This window comes from Ranitomeya imitator, chromosome 2 (genome assembly GCF_032444005.1).
Source record: "Ranitomeya imitator isolate aRanImi1 chromosome 2, aRanImi1.pri, whole genome shotgun sequence".
NCBI lineage: Eukaryota > Metazoa > Chordata > Amphibia > Anura > Dendrobatidae > Ranitomeya > Ranitomeya imitator.
The window spans coordinates 499,592,537-499,612,190 of NC_091283.1; the positions used below are offsets into that span (position 1 = coordinate 499,592,537).

Genomic DNA, 19,654 nt, shown 5'->3' on the forward strand with positions numbered 1-19,654 from the left:
GGACTTAATTTACTAATTGCGTGACTTCTGGAGGCAATTTGTCACAAAGCATTTTATGTAGGAGTATGAGACTACAGGGGGCTGAATACAAATGCACGTCACAATTTTCAGATTTATATTTTTAAAATATTTAGAAAACCGTGCATTATTTCCTTCATACTTCACAAATACTTGCTACTTTATGTTGCTATATCACATAGAAATTCCAACTACGGTGAATTCATTTAAGTTTATGGGTTTAAAGGGAATCTGTCAAACCAAAATTCGCCTATAAGCTGCAGCCACCGTCATCAGGGGCTTATCTACAGCATTCTGTAGTGCTGTAGATAAGCCCACGATATATCTTGAAAGATAAGAAAAACAGATTATATTATACTCACCCAGGGGCGGTCCTGGTGCAGTCCGGGTCCGATGGGTGTCGCGGTCCGGGTCCGGCGCCTCCCATTTTCATATTATGACATCCTCTTCTTTTCTTCCTGCCCAGGCTGCTGCGCAGGCGTACTTTATCTGCCCTGTTGAGGGCACAGCAAAGTACTGCAGTACGCAGGTGCCGGGCCTCTCTGACCTTTCCCGGCACCTGCGCACTGCAGTATTTTGCTCTGCCCTCAACACGGCAGACAAAGTATGCCTACGCAGGAGCTGCGGCAGGAAGAAATGAAGAGGACATCATCGTATGAAGATGGGAGGTGCTGGACCCGGACCTCGACACCCAACGGACCCGAACCGAACTGGGACTGCCCCGGGGTGAGTATAATATAAACAGTTTTTCTTATCTTGCAGGTTACATTGGGGGCTTATCTACAGCACGACAGAATGCTGTAGATAAGCCCCTGATGCCGGTGGCCACAGCTTATAGGCGAATTTTGGGGTGACAGATTCCCTTTAATGTGAAAAAATGTGAAAAGGTTCACAGAGTATGAATACTTTTTCGAGGCACTGTATGTAATAACGTTCCAATAATCCAGACTTTTCAACGGTTGATGTTTATTTCAATTACAATTCATACAGAGGGCAAATGGGCATGTTTCTATTTTATAGGAAAATATTTAGAATTGAGAGTCCTCAGTGGTTGATACCTTTTAATGGCTAACTGAAAAGATGGTAACAAATTGCAAGCTTTCGAGACTACTCAGGTCTCTTCATCAGGCATAAACTAAAAGAAATTCTGGAAAATCACATATTTATGCACATCACAAAAAAAAAAACATAGATAAGACAGGTGACATGAAGCAGAATTTGTTACCATTTTTAAGTTAGCCATTAAAAGGTATCAACCACTGAGGACTCTCAATTCTAAATATTTTTCTATCTACTGGCTAACACAGTACCAAGATATATATCTTCCTGTATCTATTTTATAGGGTAATTTAGTGTAAAAAAGTACAATCTTTACAGTGAAGTTAATGACAGATCTTCTGGGTAAAAACTGCAAATGAGAGTTTAGCTTTACATCTCAGCAACGTTGAACTTTCTCCTCTGAGTTGAGCTGTTAGGACCTGTTCTTCTGCTTTGTGGCTATTCATATAAGAACAAGGTATTGAATAAGCAGTCATCAGGCACTGACAATACAGTATCTCTTGTGTTTGGCACTGGCTTTGCTTCTTATTCTGCTCTTGGAACCCTATTCCTCAGAATGCTTACTCATCAAGCAAGATAAGATTTCCTGCCAAACCGCTAAGCTGCGAACAATGCAAATCTTTTTTACTGTAAACTGTGCTGGACTTTCTGAAAGCTCAGTATACTCAGAAGTGGCCAAAATATATATATACTGTAACAATGTCTCATATATGACCCTAACTAATCTATTTAAAGTAAAATACAATGGTTATATTTGCATTTATGCCATATTTTGTAGGTGGAGAGTTTAATAGGATTGTCCCTCTGATATGGTTTGGCAATCGGGTCTGACCTCTGTGACCCCTGCCATTACCAATAAAAAGTGGCCCTTAGGCTGGTTTCACATTTGCGTTTTTTGCCGCTGCGCTTGTAACGCATATAAACGCATGCGTTAAATTTTCCTATATTTAACATTAAAAACGCATGCGGTTTTTTTTGTACACATTTTGCCGCGTTTGACGACGCATGCGTCGCTTCGATGCTTGCATCTTGGCGCGGAAATGCAACATGTACAAATTTCTAGAGGCGTTTTTTTGCCGCAAAAAAACGCATGCGTTCGATTGCGTCAAAAAAACGTATTGCTGTCTATGTAAACGCATGCGTTTTTAACACATGCGTTTGGTTGCATTTTTGAATGCATGCGTTTCCATAGAGAAAAACAAGTCTAGACACTGATAAGCCAGCCCCCACAATCAAGGTGATAAAGGGATCCAAACCCTAACCCTAGCCCCAAAGGGATCCTAACCCTAACCCCAAAGGGATCCAAACCCTAACCCTAACCCTAGCCCTAACCCTAACCCCAAAGGGATCCAAACCCTAACCCTAACCTCAAAGGGATCCAAACCCTAGCCCTAACCCTAGCCCTAACCCCAAAGGGATCCAAACCCTAACCCTAACCCTAACCCCAAAGGGATCCAAACCCTAACCCTAGCCGTAACCCTAATGGGAAAATGGAAATAAAAACATTTTTTTAATTTTTTAATTTTTCCCTAACTAAGGAGTTGATGAAGGGGGTTTGATTTCTATTTATAAGGGGTTTTCTAGTGGATTTTTATGATTGGCAGCTGTCACACACTGAAAGACGCTTTTTATTCCAAAAAATATTTTTTGCGTTACCACATTTTGAGAGCTACAATTTTTCCATATTTTGGTCCACAGAGTCAAGTGAGGTCTTATTTTTTGCGGGACATTTTTATTGGTAACATTTTCGGGCACGTGACATTTTTGATTGCTTTTTATTCCGATTTTTGTGAAGCAGAATGAACAAAAACCAGCTTGTGAAATTTCTCATCATGCATACCAAAAGCGCAAACGCAGGAAAAAGCGCATGTAAACGCATACAAACGCGGTGTTTTTTTAACCGCATGCAAAAACGCATGCGTCTAAAAAAACGCAGCGTTTGTACACGTTTACATGCGTTTTTTTCACCACTTGCGGATGCGTTTAAAACGCTGCGGATTTAAACGCAAATGTGAAACCAGCCTTAGATATTCGCTATTGAGGAAATATAAGAACTGTCAAGTCAGATCTATGTAACTCCTTATATGTCCAAGAGATACTTTATTTGAGAGAGAGCAGGGCCGTCAATCAGGTCTTGGACAAAAATCTAAACTTTGTGGCCCCCATCATTCTTGAGCATAAGGGGTCCCAGAGCCTTGTTCTGGACATGGAACAGGACAAGCTTGCACTGTCCATCTTAGTACACATAGTGGTCACATTTGCAGTTATCTACTTTGAATTAGAGACATATTAAGACCAATCGACTCAGGCCAGCAGTCCTAATGTTGGTTTTCAAACATTGCAATGACAACTTGCAAAAAAGCAAATGCACATTTGAACGCTGACCACATTGTTTATGCAACATTGAACATGCATGCTCTGCATTGAACATGAAAAATATACATAAGCAGATGCAAACAAAAGTGTTACAAGTGATGATTGACTCTGGTTGATAGATTGATTCTGGTTCCGGCGACTTCACAGTTGCCGATACTGATGACAACGCTCATCAGAGAAGTTGGGTCTCGCTGAGCGCAACGTGAAGCAGAGACGCTGATGAGCATTGTCGTCACTACACGGCGCCTGTGAATAGTTGTCACTTTACTGCTATTCACAGTCACCGGAGCCAGAAGGATAGTGTGGGGGAATCTCTATTCAAGTAAAGAATTTTTTTGACAAATCACTGCTGTCATTAAACCCAGCAACCATTACCCTGATGGCCACCGCACCAGGGCAATCGGGAAGAGCAGGGCAAAGTGCCAGAATTGGAGCATCTCCTGTAATGTGCCAATTCTGGGGTGGATGCAGGCTGCTTCTTCTTGGCTGTGAAGGGCCCAATAACCAGGGACCTTCCCAGCCTGTTAATCTAAGGCCCCAGCTGTCTGCTTTACTTTGACTGGTAATCAAAAATAGGTGGGACCCCATGTAATTTCTTCCTAAATTATCTATTTATTTAACAGGTTTAATAAGGCTAAACACCCTTTAGTGACACATTAAAGGCACCAAAGGGTGAAAGTTAATAATATGTAGGGGACTTGTCTTGTGACATTATATACCTATACGTATACTGTATATCTACTGGATATCGATCAATCGATTGATCTATCTATCTATCTATCTATCTATGCATCTATCTATTCTATCTATCTATCTATCTATGCATCTATCTATTCTATCGATTTGATTTATCTATTCTATCTATCTATCAATCAGATTCAAAGGTAAGGAATGGTTGAATTCTAGAGATGTTTTTGAGGTACATGTGACATGAGCAAGCGAACGATTGGATATAGAGATTGAAGGAAAGATCTGAGTCAAACATAACCCCATGACACCAGGCATGCTACTTGGGAGTTATTGTGGAACCAGACACAGAGATAGCAATTTCATGTTTAGGTAGGCTAGTTGATGGGAGAAACAAAATAGTAACATTTTTAACTGATTAAAAATAACTAATTTAATATAATTCAATATTTTTCTGCAATTTCCAATATATATAGTGGGTACGGAAAGTATTCAGACCCCTTTAAATTTTTCACTCTTTGTTTCATTGTAAATTTAAAAAAAATCATTTTTTTCTCATTAATGTACACTCTGCACCCATCTTGACTGAAAAAAACAGAAATGTAGTAATTTTTGCAAATTTATTAAAAAAGAAAAACTGAAATATCACATGGTCATAAGTATTCAAACCCTTTGCTCAGTATTGAGTAGAAGCATCCTTTTGAGCTAGTACAGCCATGAGTCTTCTTGGGAATGATGCAACACGTTTTTCACACCTGGATTTGGGGATCCTCTGCCATTCTTCCTTGCAGATCCTTCCCAGTTTCGTCAGGTTAGATGGTGAACGTTGGTGGACAGCCATTTTCAGGTCTCTCCGGAGATGCTCAATTGGGTTAGGTCATGGCTCTGTCTAGGCCAGTCAAGAATGGTCACAGAGTTGTTCTGAAGCCACTCCTCTGTTATTTTAGCTGTGTGCTTAGGGTCATTGTATTGTTGGAAGGTGAACCTTCGGCCAAGTCTAAGGTCCAGAGCACTCTGGAAGAGGTTTTCATCCAGGATATCTCTGTACTTGGCTGCATTCATGTTTCATTCAATGACAAGCATTTGTCCTGTCTCTGCAGCAAAACACCCCCATAGCATGATGCTGCTACCACCATGTTTCACTGCTGGAATTGTATTGCACAGGTGATGAGCAGTGCCTGATTTTCTCCACACATACCAATTAGAATTATCATCAAAAAGATCTTCATCCTATCAGACCAGAGAATCTTATTTCACATAGTCTGGGAGTCCTTCATGTGTTTTTAGCAAACTCTGTGCTAGCTTTCATATGTCTTGCACTGAGGAGAGTCTTCCGTCGGGCCACCCTGCAATAAAGCCCCAACTGGTGGAGGGCTGCAGGGATAGTTGACTTTGTGGAACTTTCTCCCATCTCCCTACTACATCTCTGGAGCTCCGCCACTGTGTTCTTCGGGTTCTTCTTTACCTCTCTCATCAAGGCTCTTCTCCCACGATTGATCAATTTGACTGGACAGCCAGGTCTAGGAAGACTTCTGGTGGTCCCAAACTTCTTCCATTTAAGGATTATGGAGGCCATTGTACTCTTAGGAACTTTGAGTACTCCAGAAATTCTGTTGTAACCTTGGCCAGATCTGTGCCTTGCCACAATTCTGTCTCTGAGCTCCTTGGCCAGTTCCTTTGACCTCATGATTCTCGTTTGGTCTGACATGCACTGTGAGCTGTGAGGTCTTATATAGACAGGTGCGTGCTTTTACAAATCAAGTCCTATTAGTTTAATTAAACACAGCTGGACTCCAATGAAGGAGTAGAACCATCTCAAGGGGCATCATAGGGAAATGGACAGCATATGACTTAAATATGAATGTCTGAGAAAAGGGTTGAATACTTATGACCATGTGATATTTCAGTTTTTAATTTTTATTAAATTTGCAAAAATTTCTACATTTCTATTTTTTTCAGTCAAGATGGGGTGCAGGGTGTACATTAATGTTAAAAAAATAACTTTTTTGAATTTACCAAATGGCTGCAATGAAACAAAGAGTGGAAAATGTAAAGGAGTCTGAATACTTTCCGTACCCACTATACGATTGTAAAAACTTTTTTTATTTGTGTACAATTTGAATTTTTATCCCCCCCAAAAAAAATTCAAGTTCTTTACAATAACTATACTGTGTGTGTGTTCTAGAATGGTCGTAGCTTATTGAAACCTCTTCAACTTGACATACTAAACAGAGAGTCTTTTTTTGCATGCAGGAAAAAAAAGATAAAAATTTGAGATATCTCGGTAATCTTAAAATTGCCCTTTTTAAAAGGAGTATCTTCTATGTTTGAAAAGTGCAAATTTATTGACACAAGGCAGTGGGAACCTGTATTTACTTTTTGACAATTAGTGAAAGGTAACCTGATGTTGAGCTCATAGCCTTAGGCAGGGTTCTGAGTACTGTCTTTGTTCTGAAAGAAAACAAGAGAATGAAACTCTGATACGCATCTGCAAGAGAGGAATCTGTGATAAGTAAGGTTTGGAAAGGTATCCGGATGGCATTGGTCCAAGTAGGAGTCTACATCAAACATGTACACAACTTTACCATGGCAACGTCAGATGAGAACAGCATAAAGAGTGCCTGGATGAACTCTCCAAACCTATTCCAACAGGTGTCTTCGTAGTTCGTACAGTGCTCCATCTCTCATTGCCATCATGAGTTATAGCTATGCCCATAGCATCACCTCCAGAGGAGGCAGTGGCATCTCCTCTCGATTTCCTGGAGCTTTTGGAGGGTCAAGTATTCATGGTGGTCATGGTGGTGTAGGAATTACCCAATCAGTTTCTAGAGTAGTGTCATCTGGATTTGGTGGTGGAGCATCCTTTGGTGGTGCAGGTGGATCCAGTTTTGGTGGAGGCTTTGCCTCCCACAGCGGAGATGGATTGCTATCTGGAAATGAAAAGTACACAATGCAAAACCTGAATGACCGTTTGTCTAATTACTTGGACAAAGTGCGCTCATTGGAAGAAGCCAATACCGACCTTGAGAAAAAGATCCGTGAATGGTATGAGACTCGAGGGTCGGTCGTTGTACGTGAACAAAACTATTCCGCCTTCTATACTACAATTGAAGACCTGAGGGCGAAGGTAAGCTTAATTTGGATTTACAGGTAACTATGAGAATGATGAATTTGCAGGTACCTGAATATGGTCATAAATGATATCTTTTTGACTTACAGGTTTAAGGTATAGTGATTTTATTTTAGGATGACTACAATGCATTGTGGGTGGTTGCAAATTAGACTAATTGCCGTATATATATATATATATATATATATATATATATATATATGTATATATATATATATATATATACATATATATATATATATATATATATATATATATATATATATATATATGAGCAATTTTTTTTCCAAACCTGAAGGGTGCATACATTGGGGAGAGGCAAGGTATCGGCATCAGCCATTGGTTTGCATTGTGTCTAGATCGTCGAAATTCATGGAGGGAAAAATGGTAACAAAATTCTCATTGGGGTCTGTTACAAACCCCCAAATATAACAGAAACCATGGAAAGTCTACTTCTAAAGCAGATAGATGAAGCTGCAACCCATAATGAGGTCCTGGTTATGGGGGACTTTAACTACCCGGATATTAACTGGGAAACAGAAACCTGTGAAACCCATAAAGGCAACAGGTTTCTGCTAATAACCAAGAAAAATTATCTTTCACAATTGGTGCAGAATCCAACCAGAGGAGCAGCACTTTTAGACCTAATACTATCTAATAGACCTGACAGAATAACAAATCTGCAGGTGGTTGGGCATTTAGGAAATAGCGACCACAATATTGTGCAGTTTCACCTGTCTTTCACTAGGGGGACTTGTCAGGGAGTCACAAAAACATTGAACTTTAGGAAGGCAAAGTTTGAACAGCTTAGAGATGCCCTTAATCTGGTAGACTGGGACAATATCCTCAGAAATGAGAATACAGATAATAAATGGGAAATGTTTAAGAACATCCTAAATAGGCAGTGTAAGCGGTTTATACCTTGTGGGAATAAAAGGACTAGAAATAGGAAAAACCCAATGTGGCTAAACAAAGAAGTAAGACAGGCAATTAACAGTAAAAAGAAAGCATTTGCACTACTAAAGCAGGATGGCACCATTGAAGCTCTAAAAAACTATAGGGAGAAAAATACTTTATCTAAAAAACTAATTAAAGCTGCCAAAAAGGAAACAGAGAAGCACATTGCTAAGGAGAGTAAAACTAATCCCAAACTGTTCTTCAACTATATCAATAGTAAAAGAATAAAAACTGAAAATGTAGGCCCCTTAAAAAATAGTGAGGAAAGAATGGTTGTAGATGACGAGGAAAAAGCTAACATATTAAACACCTTCTTCTCCACGGTATTCACGGTGGAAAATGAAATGCTAGGTGAAATCCCAAGAAACAATGAAAACCCTATATTAAGGGTCACCAATCTAACCCAAGAAGAGGTGCGAAACCGGCTAAATAAGATTAAAATAGATAAATCTCCGGGTCCGGATGGCATACACCCACGAGTACTAAGAGAACTAAGTAATGTAATAGATAAACCATTATTTCTTATTTTTAGGGACTCTATAGCGACAGGGTCTGTTCCGCAGGACTGGCGCATAGCAAATGTGGTGCCAATATTCAAAAAGGGCTCTAAAAGTGAACCTGGAAATTATAGGCCAGTAAGTCTAACCTCTATTGTTGGTAAAATATTTGAAGGGTTTCTGAGGGATGTTATTCTGGATTATCTCAATGAGAATAACTGTTTAACTCCATATCAGCATGGGTTTATGAGAAATCGCTCCTGTCAAACCAATCTAATCAGTTTTTATGAAGAGGTAAGCTATAGACTGGACCACGGTGAGTCATTGGACGTGGTATATCTCGATTTTTCCAAAGCGTTTGATACCGTGCCGCACAAGAGGTTGGTACACAAAATGAGAATGCTTGGTCTGGGGGAAAATGTGTGTAAATGGGTTAGTAACTGGCTTAGTGATAGAAAGCAGAGGGTGGTTATAAATGGTATAGTCTCTAACTGGGTCGCTGTGACCAGTGGGGTACCGCAGGGGTCAGTATTGGGACCTGTTCTCTTCAACATATTCATTAATGATCTGGTAGAAGGTTTACACAGTAAAATATCGATATTTGCAGATGATACAAAACTATGTAAAGCAGTTAATACAAGAGAAGATAGTATTCTGCTACAGATGGATCTGGATAAGTTGGAAACTTGGGCTGAAAGGTGGCAGATGAGGTTTAACAATGATAAATGTAAGGTTATACACATGGGAAGAGGGAATCAATATCACCATTACACACTGAACGGGAAACCACTGGGTAAATCTGACAGGGAGAAGGACTTGGGGATCCTAGTTAATGATAAACTTACCTGGAGCAGCCAGTGCCAGGCAGCAGCTGCCAAGGCAAACAGGATCATGGGGTGCATTAAAAGAGGTCTGGATACACATGATGAGAGCATTATACTGCCTCTGTACAAATCCCTAGTTAGACCGCACATGGAGTACTGTGTCCAGTTTTGGGCACCGGTGCTCAGGAAGGATATAATGGAACTAGAGAGAGTACAAAGGAGGGCAACAAAATTAATAAAGGGGATGGGAGAACTACAATACCCAGATAGATTAGCAAAATTAGGATTATTTAGTCTAGAAAAAAGACGACTGAGGGGCGATCTAATAACCATGTATAAGTATATAAGGGGACAATACAAATATCTCGCTGAGGATCTGTTTATACCAAGGAAGGTGACGGGCACAAGGGGGCATTCTTTGCGTCTGGAGGAGAGAAGGTTTTTCCACCAACATAGAAGAGGATTCTTTACTGTTAGGGCAGTGAGAATCTGGAATTGCTTGCCTGAGGAGGTGGTGATGGCGAACTCAGTCGAGGGGTTCAAGAGAGGCCTGGATGTCTTCCTGGAGCAGAACAATATTGTATCATACAATTATTAGGTTCTGTAGAAGGACGTAGATCTGGGTATTTATTATGATGGAATATAGGCTGAACTGGATGGACAAATGTCTTTTTTCGGCCTTACTAACTATGTTACTATGTTACTATGTTACTAGATGAAATAGATTTGAGGTGATGATGGTTGATCTTCCCAGAGTGGAGAAGTCAAAGTAAAGGGAATTCAAGTGTGCAGGTTGTGTGACATGATACAACCAAAGGGAGCCAAATAGAATAGGCCAGCTGATTGTCACTAGTCCAGCTTCAGAAACCTTTCATGAATGGCTGTTATCTCCATGAAAAGTTACAACTGTGTAAGCGTATCTTGTGCTCATGGCCCATATGAATTTCCAGACAAGCAGGATACACTAGGCAGTGTACAACAACAGCTACTCTTTGATAAAGACCCATCACTGTGGCTCCTAGAGGGCTGTCCTGTTTGAGGGATCCTCCTCTCTGACGTTTAAAATAATGTGATGATCACATAATCTTCCAAGCTTCAAGAATTACAGAATATTTATGGTCTCAGAGAGAGTGCTATCTTGACCTAATCATAAATTTACACTTTATCTTTACAGATCCTCAGTGCAACTATTGACAACAATAAAGTTTTATTGGCGATAGACAATGCACGTCTTGCTGCTGATGATTTCAAACTGAAGTAAGTATCTATGGTTTATGATTTATTGTCTCTATGCTTTAAAATGTGATTTCCTTTGGAAGATACTTTTTTATTATATGAAATATGTGCTAATTTACTAATAGATTCCCTCTAGCTCATAACAGTGTTGGTATTGCAGCTCCAGGGAGTTGGTTTGTTATTTGATATCAAATAAAGCTCATGAACTAATGTCTGCAATCTCCTTGCTTTTTCAGGCATGAGAATGAGCATTCCCTGCGAATGGGTGTTGAAGCTGATATTAATGGTTTGCGTAAAGTGTTGGATGAATTGACCCTCAGCCGATCTGACTTAGAACTACAAATTGAAAACCTAAAGGAAGAGTTGGCCTACCTGAAGAAGAACCATGAGGAGGTTAGACATCTACATTCTGTCAATTTTACTATAGACCCTTGTCATGCAAAAATACAGTAGCTTGATTTTCCATATGATGGTCTCTTTAGGAAATGAGTGAGAAGGGCCAGCAGATGACTGGCACAGTAAATGTAGAGATGGATGCAGCTCCGGGATGTGACCTGACTAAGGTCTTGGGTGAAATGAGAGATCAATATGAGTTCATTGCTGAGAAGAATAGAAGGGATGCTGAGGCCTGGTATTTGACTCAGGTAAAGATCGATCTATCTTTCTTTCTATCTATCTATCTATCTATCTATCTATCTATCTATCTATCTATCTATCTGTCTATCTATCTATCTATTTCTATAACATAATTTCATTCACAATTCCAATTTTAGAGTGAATCCCTCCAGAAGGAAGTGGTTTCTAACACAGAACAAGTACAGTCCAGCAAAACGGAAATCACTGAGCTGAGACGCACTTTGCATGGGTTTGAAATTGAGTTGCAATCACAACACAGCATGGTAAGTTGTTAGTTGAGGAATTGGTCATCCAAAATGTAACAATCTTCATAAACAACCCAAATTCCCTAAAAATACAAACAGGAGGAGACAGCTGGATTCTAAACTCGACCAAATCTACAGAGTTTAAGTAAGCCTGTGGAGAATCTAATGTATATGGATTTCTCCCAACATCCCCACCAACAAATGTTGTTAATGAATCAGACATGTTGAATTATAACACTTGATCCTCTTGTTTTTATGGGTGATAAGCAATCTCCAAAGATTAGTCATGAAAGATAGTTGTTTGCCAAACAAGCATTCAGCTGAACACTAGTGATGAGTGGACCAGTGGAAGTTCAGTTCTGGTACAAGCACTTTTCCCGAACTTGAAGCAGAACCCACAATCTTTTCACTTGGAAATTTTTCTTTATCTCTCTGAAATGGACATCTCTTGAAACGCCGAACATTGCAATGGACTCCCGGGAGAAGTCTATATCCGGTGTTTTTTTGTCCGGACACTGACTTTTAAGTTTGGGTTCACTCATCTTAAGCTGTATGGGTATCATAACATAACATAACATAACATAACATTCAAAAGATATTTGTTCCTACAAAGAATTAAGAAAATGTTCCACCACTACTGATGAAAATGAAAATGGTTCTGCGTTTATGGTACTAGCACAGGCATATTAGTCAGGCACAAGCAAAATTTTAGCGCTGGTAAGGATTTGTGGCCAACTTATAACTTACATTGTAGAAGGTCATACTGCACATTGGAAAGTAATGTCTAGATAAATATTTTGTTTTATGTTATATTGAGCAATAGTTGTCAGCTAATATCAGGTCCCTTTCATCCAACAATAGGAAGGGAGGAAAAAGCTGATACTGTATCAGGATAGGAACATGGTAGGAACATGTAGGATTGTGTTATTATGTTAGCGAGAATTTTAGTTGAGCTGTATTCCTACCATTTGAATGTTGACCATTTCTTCTCAATTTGGCTGGTTCATCCCAGTTTTTTCCGCTATGTATGGGAACCTTTACAGCATAGATATTAAGATCACAAAAAGTTTATCTTGAATAAACGTCCCTCCACTGAAATAGTTCCACAAATCTATAATAATACAGAAAATTAAAAATATCTAATAGACAGACAACGAGACAGCGAGATAGAGAGACAAATTACATGTTCATACCAGCACATAAGATAGAACAAAATGGGAACTACTGGTAATGAATAGTTCATCTGTGATTGTATTGGACTCAGTGGCCAGGGTATTGATTAAGCTATCAAGAAAATACTTACAAAGTGCATTTTTATCAGCAGCTTACTATGGCTTCATTATTTCCCATTAGAAAGCAGGACTGGAGGCCTCTGTAGCCGAGACAGAGGCTCGATATTCCAACCAGCTGCATCACATCCAGAATTTAATTGGCAGCATGGAGGCTCAACTTGGAGATCTTCGGTCTGACCTGGAACGCCAGAATATGGAGTACAAGACCCTCTTGGACATCAAAGCTCACTTGGAGGCTGAGATTGCTACATACCGTAAATTGTTGGAAGAACATGACCAAAGGTGATTGCCACAACCAGGTTCCCTGTTGTGTTAATATTGAAAATATATGGTTAAACTTCTCTTTTTTAGCTAAGATAACCATATAGCTTTAACACTTTAAACATTTTCTTGAATTAAATTTTCACGTACATCTTTTGAGACCAAGAAATACTGATTTATACTGGCTTCTACCCTCTAAATAAGAAACTATAGCATCATTTTGACCAACTGTGCCACATTGCTTGGGCGTTCTGATGATTTATTAGTCTCTGGGATCGATTCACCAAGTATTTTATTTAAGTTTTTGCAAAAGTCCTTGAAAGGTTGCTAACTATTTGCGCAAAAATATTGTGATTTCTGATCGTCTAAACCAAAGTGGGTGTAATTGGGATGGGGCATGGCCAAACACACCTGACGAATTCAGAAAAATTTACTCCAGAAAAGTGTCATTAATGTACACTGGTGTTCATTTCTGACACTGGCCAATGGCAGTTTATGAATGAAAGAGGTGCACGTCTCTTAATAAATCTGGTGCATCATACTCTAGCGCTTTTTACATTAAGAAAACGCCAGTCTTAAGGAATTGGACCCTATGTACAGTATTCGAGATGAGGGACCTGAGACTTTCATTGAGCAGTAAGAGCTAATTTGTCTACAAATGGTAGGGGAACTATGCATGAAACAGTTGTCCACTGGTTATTCAAATGTCTGAGACAGTGTGGCTCATGATCATCATGAGAATCTGCCTCCAGAGCTTATTTTAAATAAGGGGGGTTATCAGTGTCAGACATGTAATTTATGACTAAACTTTTGCTCTATTAACCACAGCTCTGCAGTGAGATCAGAACTTGCACAGCAGATATCCTCTCAGCCCATTGTGGTTGGGAGGGCTGAGCTGACATCACTGAATATATATTTGCAATGAGGCAGGGTTCAACTCTGCTGTACTGTGTTAGGTTTAATCAGGCACAGCTCTGTAACAGAGGTGAGGGCACCAATGGCAAATGCTGCTACAAATGTTTGTACTGTGTTAGTTCTGATCTCACTGCAGAGCTGTGTGTGATTATGAGAGCGGACTGTCAGCCATTACATGTCTCACACTGCTGCTAACATCTCCTTTCATTTAAAATAAGCTCTGAAGGCAGATTCTTATGCAGATCAGTGTCCATCCATAGCCTGGAACAGCTCATTTACATATAAGAAAAACACTGGATATCATGGTCACATTTTATTCAGCTTCCTATGACCTACATGCCCACATAGGAGGATTGATCCAACTGACAGATTCCCTTTGATACCCACAGTATGTTATTAATGCAGTTTGCAGAACCTGATTTCCTCTCCTTCTTTTCACAGCATTGGTGGATCTCACAAAGAGAGTGCAGGTAAATATCTTATACCCTGAGTTAAAAAAAACTGATAGATCTTAAGGGTCCTATGGTATATATAATATTTTTTTCACAAAAGTAAATGACGTATGGGTGATCAAATCTGTTTTTATTTTTTAAACTGCACCTTTCTTGTCAATGGCCTGTTCCTTGTACTTCATTCACTTAAATGTGGCTGAGCTGTAACACCACACAGAGCCATGGGCTAGAATGGTGCTGTTGACTAGGATTTATCTAGTAGATGATTATGCATACTGCATAAATACAAGTATACTATGGCTTTCATTTTCCTTTTTCTGAACTCTCAGGATCCGCTACAATCAAAACCACCACCACCACTAAGGTCCATACTATTGTGAAATAACAGAAGTGAGAAGTGATCTACAAAAAGACTACCATGTTGTCTCCAATATTGCAAATAAATAAATCAGCATAAATGTTATCAAAGAAAATTTGTGATAATAAAGAATCACACTAACAGATTAAACATTTTTGTCTTTTTCTTGTTTTTCTATTTACCTGTTCATCTATTTTACCTATTTACCTATTACCTATTCACCTGCCTAAGAAACCAAAGCATGGCCACTTTATTCATAGGCAGAAAAAGGTCAGGTAGAAACACAAGTATTTACAAACCTCAGCATCCTACTGGCTCCTTATTAAAACGTAATCACCACTGGCCAATACATTGGGGCAAAAAGGGGACACAAGTTGTCGCTAGAAAAAAGGGTATCCAATATGGACAGGCCATTTTAAGGAAATTAAAAAGTATTTCTTGTAAGAAAAAGCTACCATATTGGATTCACAATGTTCGCGCTGTATGACAGCTTTTAATTGTGTCATAACGAGGGCATCTACTGTAGGTTATTCCCAGGATGAACAAGACCTTAATTTCCCATCAATCAAACGTTCAGCATTCTGTCAAAATTTTTCATCACTGTTTGTATACCTAATTCAGGAGTGGAACAATCAGAGGAAAAGTATAATTGAAAGATTGACACCTGTTCTGTGCTTTGGAGACACAACTGGTTACGGCATACAAATACTGATGAAATACTGATAAAAAATACTGATGTGTGAATAAAACCTAAGTATTGTTAAACTTTGCTCTGCTGGCTGTGCTCCAGTCTATGTGTGGTATCCCGGTACCCACTATACTGCTGCTGAACGAGGCAGTTGTCGTGTGGCAGTAGATTTGTTCCAATTAGTTTGGGCCTTGTGAGTTAGAAAATGTAACACATTTCATTGTATACTGACGATTCATAAATGTGTTTTGCTGCCATCTACTGGCCAATGTGTATATGAAGGTTAAGTGATTATTCTCCTCACAACAGGCTGCCATAGAAACAGCTGGGAACGAGCCTCCCAGCTCAGGCCTCACACAGACTTCTTGAGGTAACTTCCAGTTCTGGGCGGTTCAAGCTCCCTGAGGGAGTAAACACTACTGCTCCCATCATAGTTTTCCATGCGAGTCCACGCTGAGGGGACATCTTTCTCCACATAATCTCCTACACAAGGGAGTGAAGCCTCATCCTGTCAGGAGAAATAAAGCTGCACATGTGCTCTCCTGCATTCTGGTTATCCTGTTTGCTTCTAGCCAGGACCAGATCCACGTGGCTGCCACATCACTGACTTTGCTTAACCTACTCCCTGCAAAAAGGAACTGTAAGCTCAGCACTGTGAGTACTTCCACACTATAGTGTGTTTCCCCGTCGAGCCAATCTGTGAAGGTGCCTCCATCAATGTAATATTTCTTGGACTGCACATAGCACTTCCTCTAATAGCAAGTGAAGAGAACTCTGCTCCAGCCTCCCTGAGAGACCATAACCTCGATTTTCTCATGAGGAATCATTACTTTCATATGCACAATATACTGTGAATTGCACCCTGTTACCTCTTTTAGTAAAATTGTTATGTTTAAAAGTGCACCTGAGTGTCTGGCTGCTTGAGATTGCACAAACACCACAGGCACTCCAAATCTTGCACCCAGACACCACAGGAGTGCCCCTGGGGGGTCCTATACCATCCACAAGTGCCACCTCCCACTATTGACAATTGTTGTGGACACGATGGAAGGGTTGAGGGGTCCAGTGACCCACTTCAGCTACCATGACATCATTATCTGCTGCCAGTGTGACTACATGCCTCAGCTGGCGCTTCTGCATCATCTGGCGCCTCCCTAGTGACCCACCACATATGCAGCAGAGCACACCAATAAGCTGCGGACAACTGGAAATGCCATCCTATCGTGAAAAGCAAAACGTTGTTTTATTATATGGATAGTGTCATAAAAATATTATACTAAATAATAATTCATTAAATATTAATTCACTTTTCTAATGATGCATTGGTTATAGGAGCCAAGCCAGAACCACAATGATTTAAAGATTGAAGTTAAAAAAATTGAGCTTTGATTTAATCAGACATTTATCATTTGGCGCTGTTGTTTTTTCCCTCTCCTTATTCCAAGAGAGGTAACTATTTTTATTTTTCTTGTGACGATAGAAATTTTTTTTTTTTTTAAACTTGTATCAGATTTTCATAGGAGAATTAAGATAGAAGCAATAGGGGCCTTCATAAGCCTGTAGCAGTAATGGTGGAAAATTGGCTTCCCAGTGATTGCAAGCAGCATCTAAATAGTAGACAGTAGAGATGGGTGAACCCGAACAGTAAAGTTCGTGACTGTACTGAAATACACACGGTCCCGAACACGGGTTTCCATGGGAAAATTAATAATAAACATAATTTTACCTACCTGTCCAGCGACGTGTCCTCCCGTCCCACTGTCTCCTGGCCGCATCTGCTTCCGTGGCTGCTCATTACCTTCTGCCGGTATTCACTGCACTCGGCAGTCTTCGGCTTTTTCCGGCAGTGTTTGTGCTGTGATGTCACCTCACGAACATTGCCGGAAAAAGCCGAAGACTGCCGAGTACATTGAATACTGCCGACAGTTAATGAGCGGCCCCGGAAACACATGCAGCCGGGAGACACCGGGACAAGAAGACGCATCACTGGACAGGTAAGTACAATTCTAATGTTTATTTTCATCTTTCTGCTTTTTTTACAGCCCCCCCATCCCATCCCATATATGCAAAGTCTGAGTTTGGGGTTCGGACGCAAGTTCGTGTCATGTCCAGTCCCGAACGCGAACTTTACAAAAAACTTGGGCAAACCCGCCGATCCCGAACATCGAGGGGTTCGCACATCACTAGTAGACAGCAATAAATGGAGCAAGCTGTAGCCACTGCTATTAGAGACAGATGCTGACTATGTACTACACCCAGCATCTGCCATGAATGAATATCAGATGCTTAGCGTGCACTCGGTCATAGGTGCTAGTGGGTGTGTGACCCCCTTTGACCAAGGCAGGAGAAATTCACTGCACACTCTTGTATCAGGTGATGCAACTAGAGACTTCGACTAGAGATGTCACTGGTTGTTAGGGTTGGCGGAACGCAACAAATACATTTATTAGATGGGATTGGTGCGTTCGCAACCCAGGATCCACCGTGCAGGAAAGAACCTGCTGCTAAGTAAATGGCGGCACTATATGGCGGTAAGAACCAGTGTACCAGAGTAAAATGAAACCGGGAGAAGAACAGGGACCATCTAGCCTGTCGAGAATTCAGCCGCTGGGCCGTCTGTAAATATACCAAGTTTTTGTGGTCAGTGAAAACCTGGAAGGGAAAGCGAGCTCCCTCCAAGAGATGTCTCCATTCTGAAAAAGCCAACTTCATGGCTAGCAACTCCCTGTCCCCGATGGAATAATTTCTCTCCGCCGGTGTGAAGGTCTTGGAGAAGAAGAAGCAAGGATGCTTCCGACCTTAAGCATCCTTTTGGAAAAGGACTGCTCCAACACCAACGGATGAGGCATCCACCTCCATGATAAATGGCTTAACTACATCGGGGCGATGTAGAATGGAAGCGCTAGCAAAGTGTGATTTAACTGAAAGGAAAGCCTCTGACCATAACTTGGGATTTGCTCCCTTTTTGGTGAGGGCAACCAAGGGAGCTACCAAAGTTGAGAAGTGTGGGATGAACTGACGATAGTACTTAATGAACCCCATAAAGCGCTGCACCGCTTTAAGTGAATTGGGTTCCTGCCAGTCCATCACAGCCTGTAGCTTGGCAGGATTCATAGCCAAACCCTGGGCAGAGATGATATAACCACGGAAAGGGAAGGACTCCTGCTCAAATACACACTTGTCCAACTTGGCGTAGAGGGAGTTTGCCCGTAAGAGGTCGAAGACTTTGTGAACATCTCTCCGATGGGAGTCAATATCTGGAGAGTAGATGAGAATATCATCCAGGTAGACTACGACCGAGGTGGTGAGCATATCCCAGAAGATATCGTTCACAAAGTCTTGGAAAACGGCTGGGGCACTACAGAGCCCGAAGGGCATCACCAGATCTTCATAGTGCCCATCCCTGGTGTTAAAAGCCGTCTTCCATTTGTCCCTCTCACGGATGCGAATCAGGTTGTAAGCACCCCGCAGATCTAATTTTGTAAATACCCTTGCTCCCCGTAGCCTATCAAAAAGCTCAGATATCAGGGGTAATGGGTACTTGTTCTTAACGGTGATGGCATTAAGACCCCTGAGGTCTATGCATGAATGTAAGTCTCCAGTCTTCTTCTGTACAAAGAAGAACCCAGCCCCTGCAGGTGACACTGACTTCCAAATGAATCCTCTTGCCAGATTCTCTTGGATGTACTGAGACATTGCCTTTGTCTCCGGGAGAGATAACGGATAGACTCGACCCCGGGGAGACTCAGCACCAGGCAAGAGGTCAATAGGACAGTAATAGGAGCGGTGAGGCAGAAGGGTCTCTGCAACCCTTTTGGAGAACGCGTTTTAGGGTTGATGTCAGCTGCGTAATGTCAGCTGTTATCAATCCCTGGTGTAAGTAATGGAGAGGTGTCTATCAGACACCCCCACTACTAGCCCAGACTTGGCGAGACCCAGCGACTCTGAAGAGCAGTGATGGTAGTAACAATACCGCTCTTCACAGTCGCCGAGTTCAGCGCAAGACCAGGAATATCTGAAGAG

At 40.8% G+C, this 19,654-nt stretch overlaps 1 protein-coding gene across 1 annotated transcript; it reads left to right on the forward strand.

Annotated features, from left to right (window-relative positions):
- Positions 1-6,767: 6,767 nt before the first annotated feature.
- On the forward strand, positions 6,768-15,093 carry LOC138664663 (keratin, type I cytoskeletal 19-like). The gene is made up of 8 exons (XM_069751558.1): positions 6,768-7,267; positions 10,723-10,805; positions 11,021-11,177; positions 11,267-11,428; positions 11,558-11,683; positions 13,019-13,239; positions 14,575-14,603; positions 14,915-15,093. The coding sequence occupies exons 1-8, from the start codon at positions 6,836-6,838 to the stop codon at positions 14,968-14,970; spliced, it is 1,266 nt and encodes a 421-aa protein (XP_069607659.1). The 5' UTR covers positions 6,768-6,835; the 3' UTR covers positions 14,971-15,093.
- Positions 15,094-19,654: the final 4,561 nt, after the last annotated feature.

Excerpts from the sequence above, each read along its gene's own strand:
- LOC138664663 (XM_069751558.1), top strand. The coding sequence starts at position 6,836 with ATGAGTTATAGCTATGCCCATAGCATCACCTCCAGAGGAGGCAGTGGC. Across the intron at positions 11,178-11,266 it reads TGAAGAAGAACCATGAGGAG|GAAATGAGTGAGAAGGGCCA; the intron begins GTTAGACATCTA and ends TGGTCTCTTTAG. Across the intron at positions 11,429-11,557 it reads AGGCCTGGTATTTGACTCAG|AGTGAATCCCTCCAGAAGGA; the intron begins GTAAAGATCGAT and ends TTCCAATTTTAG.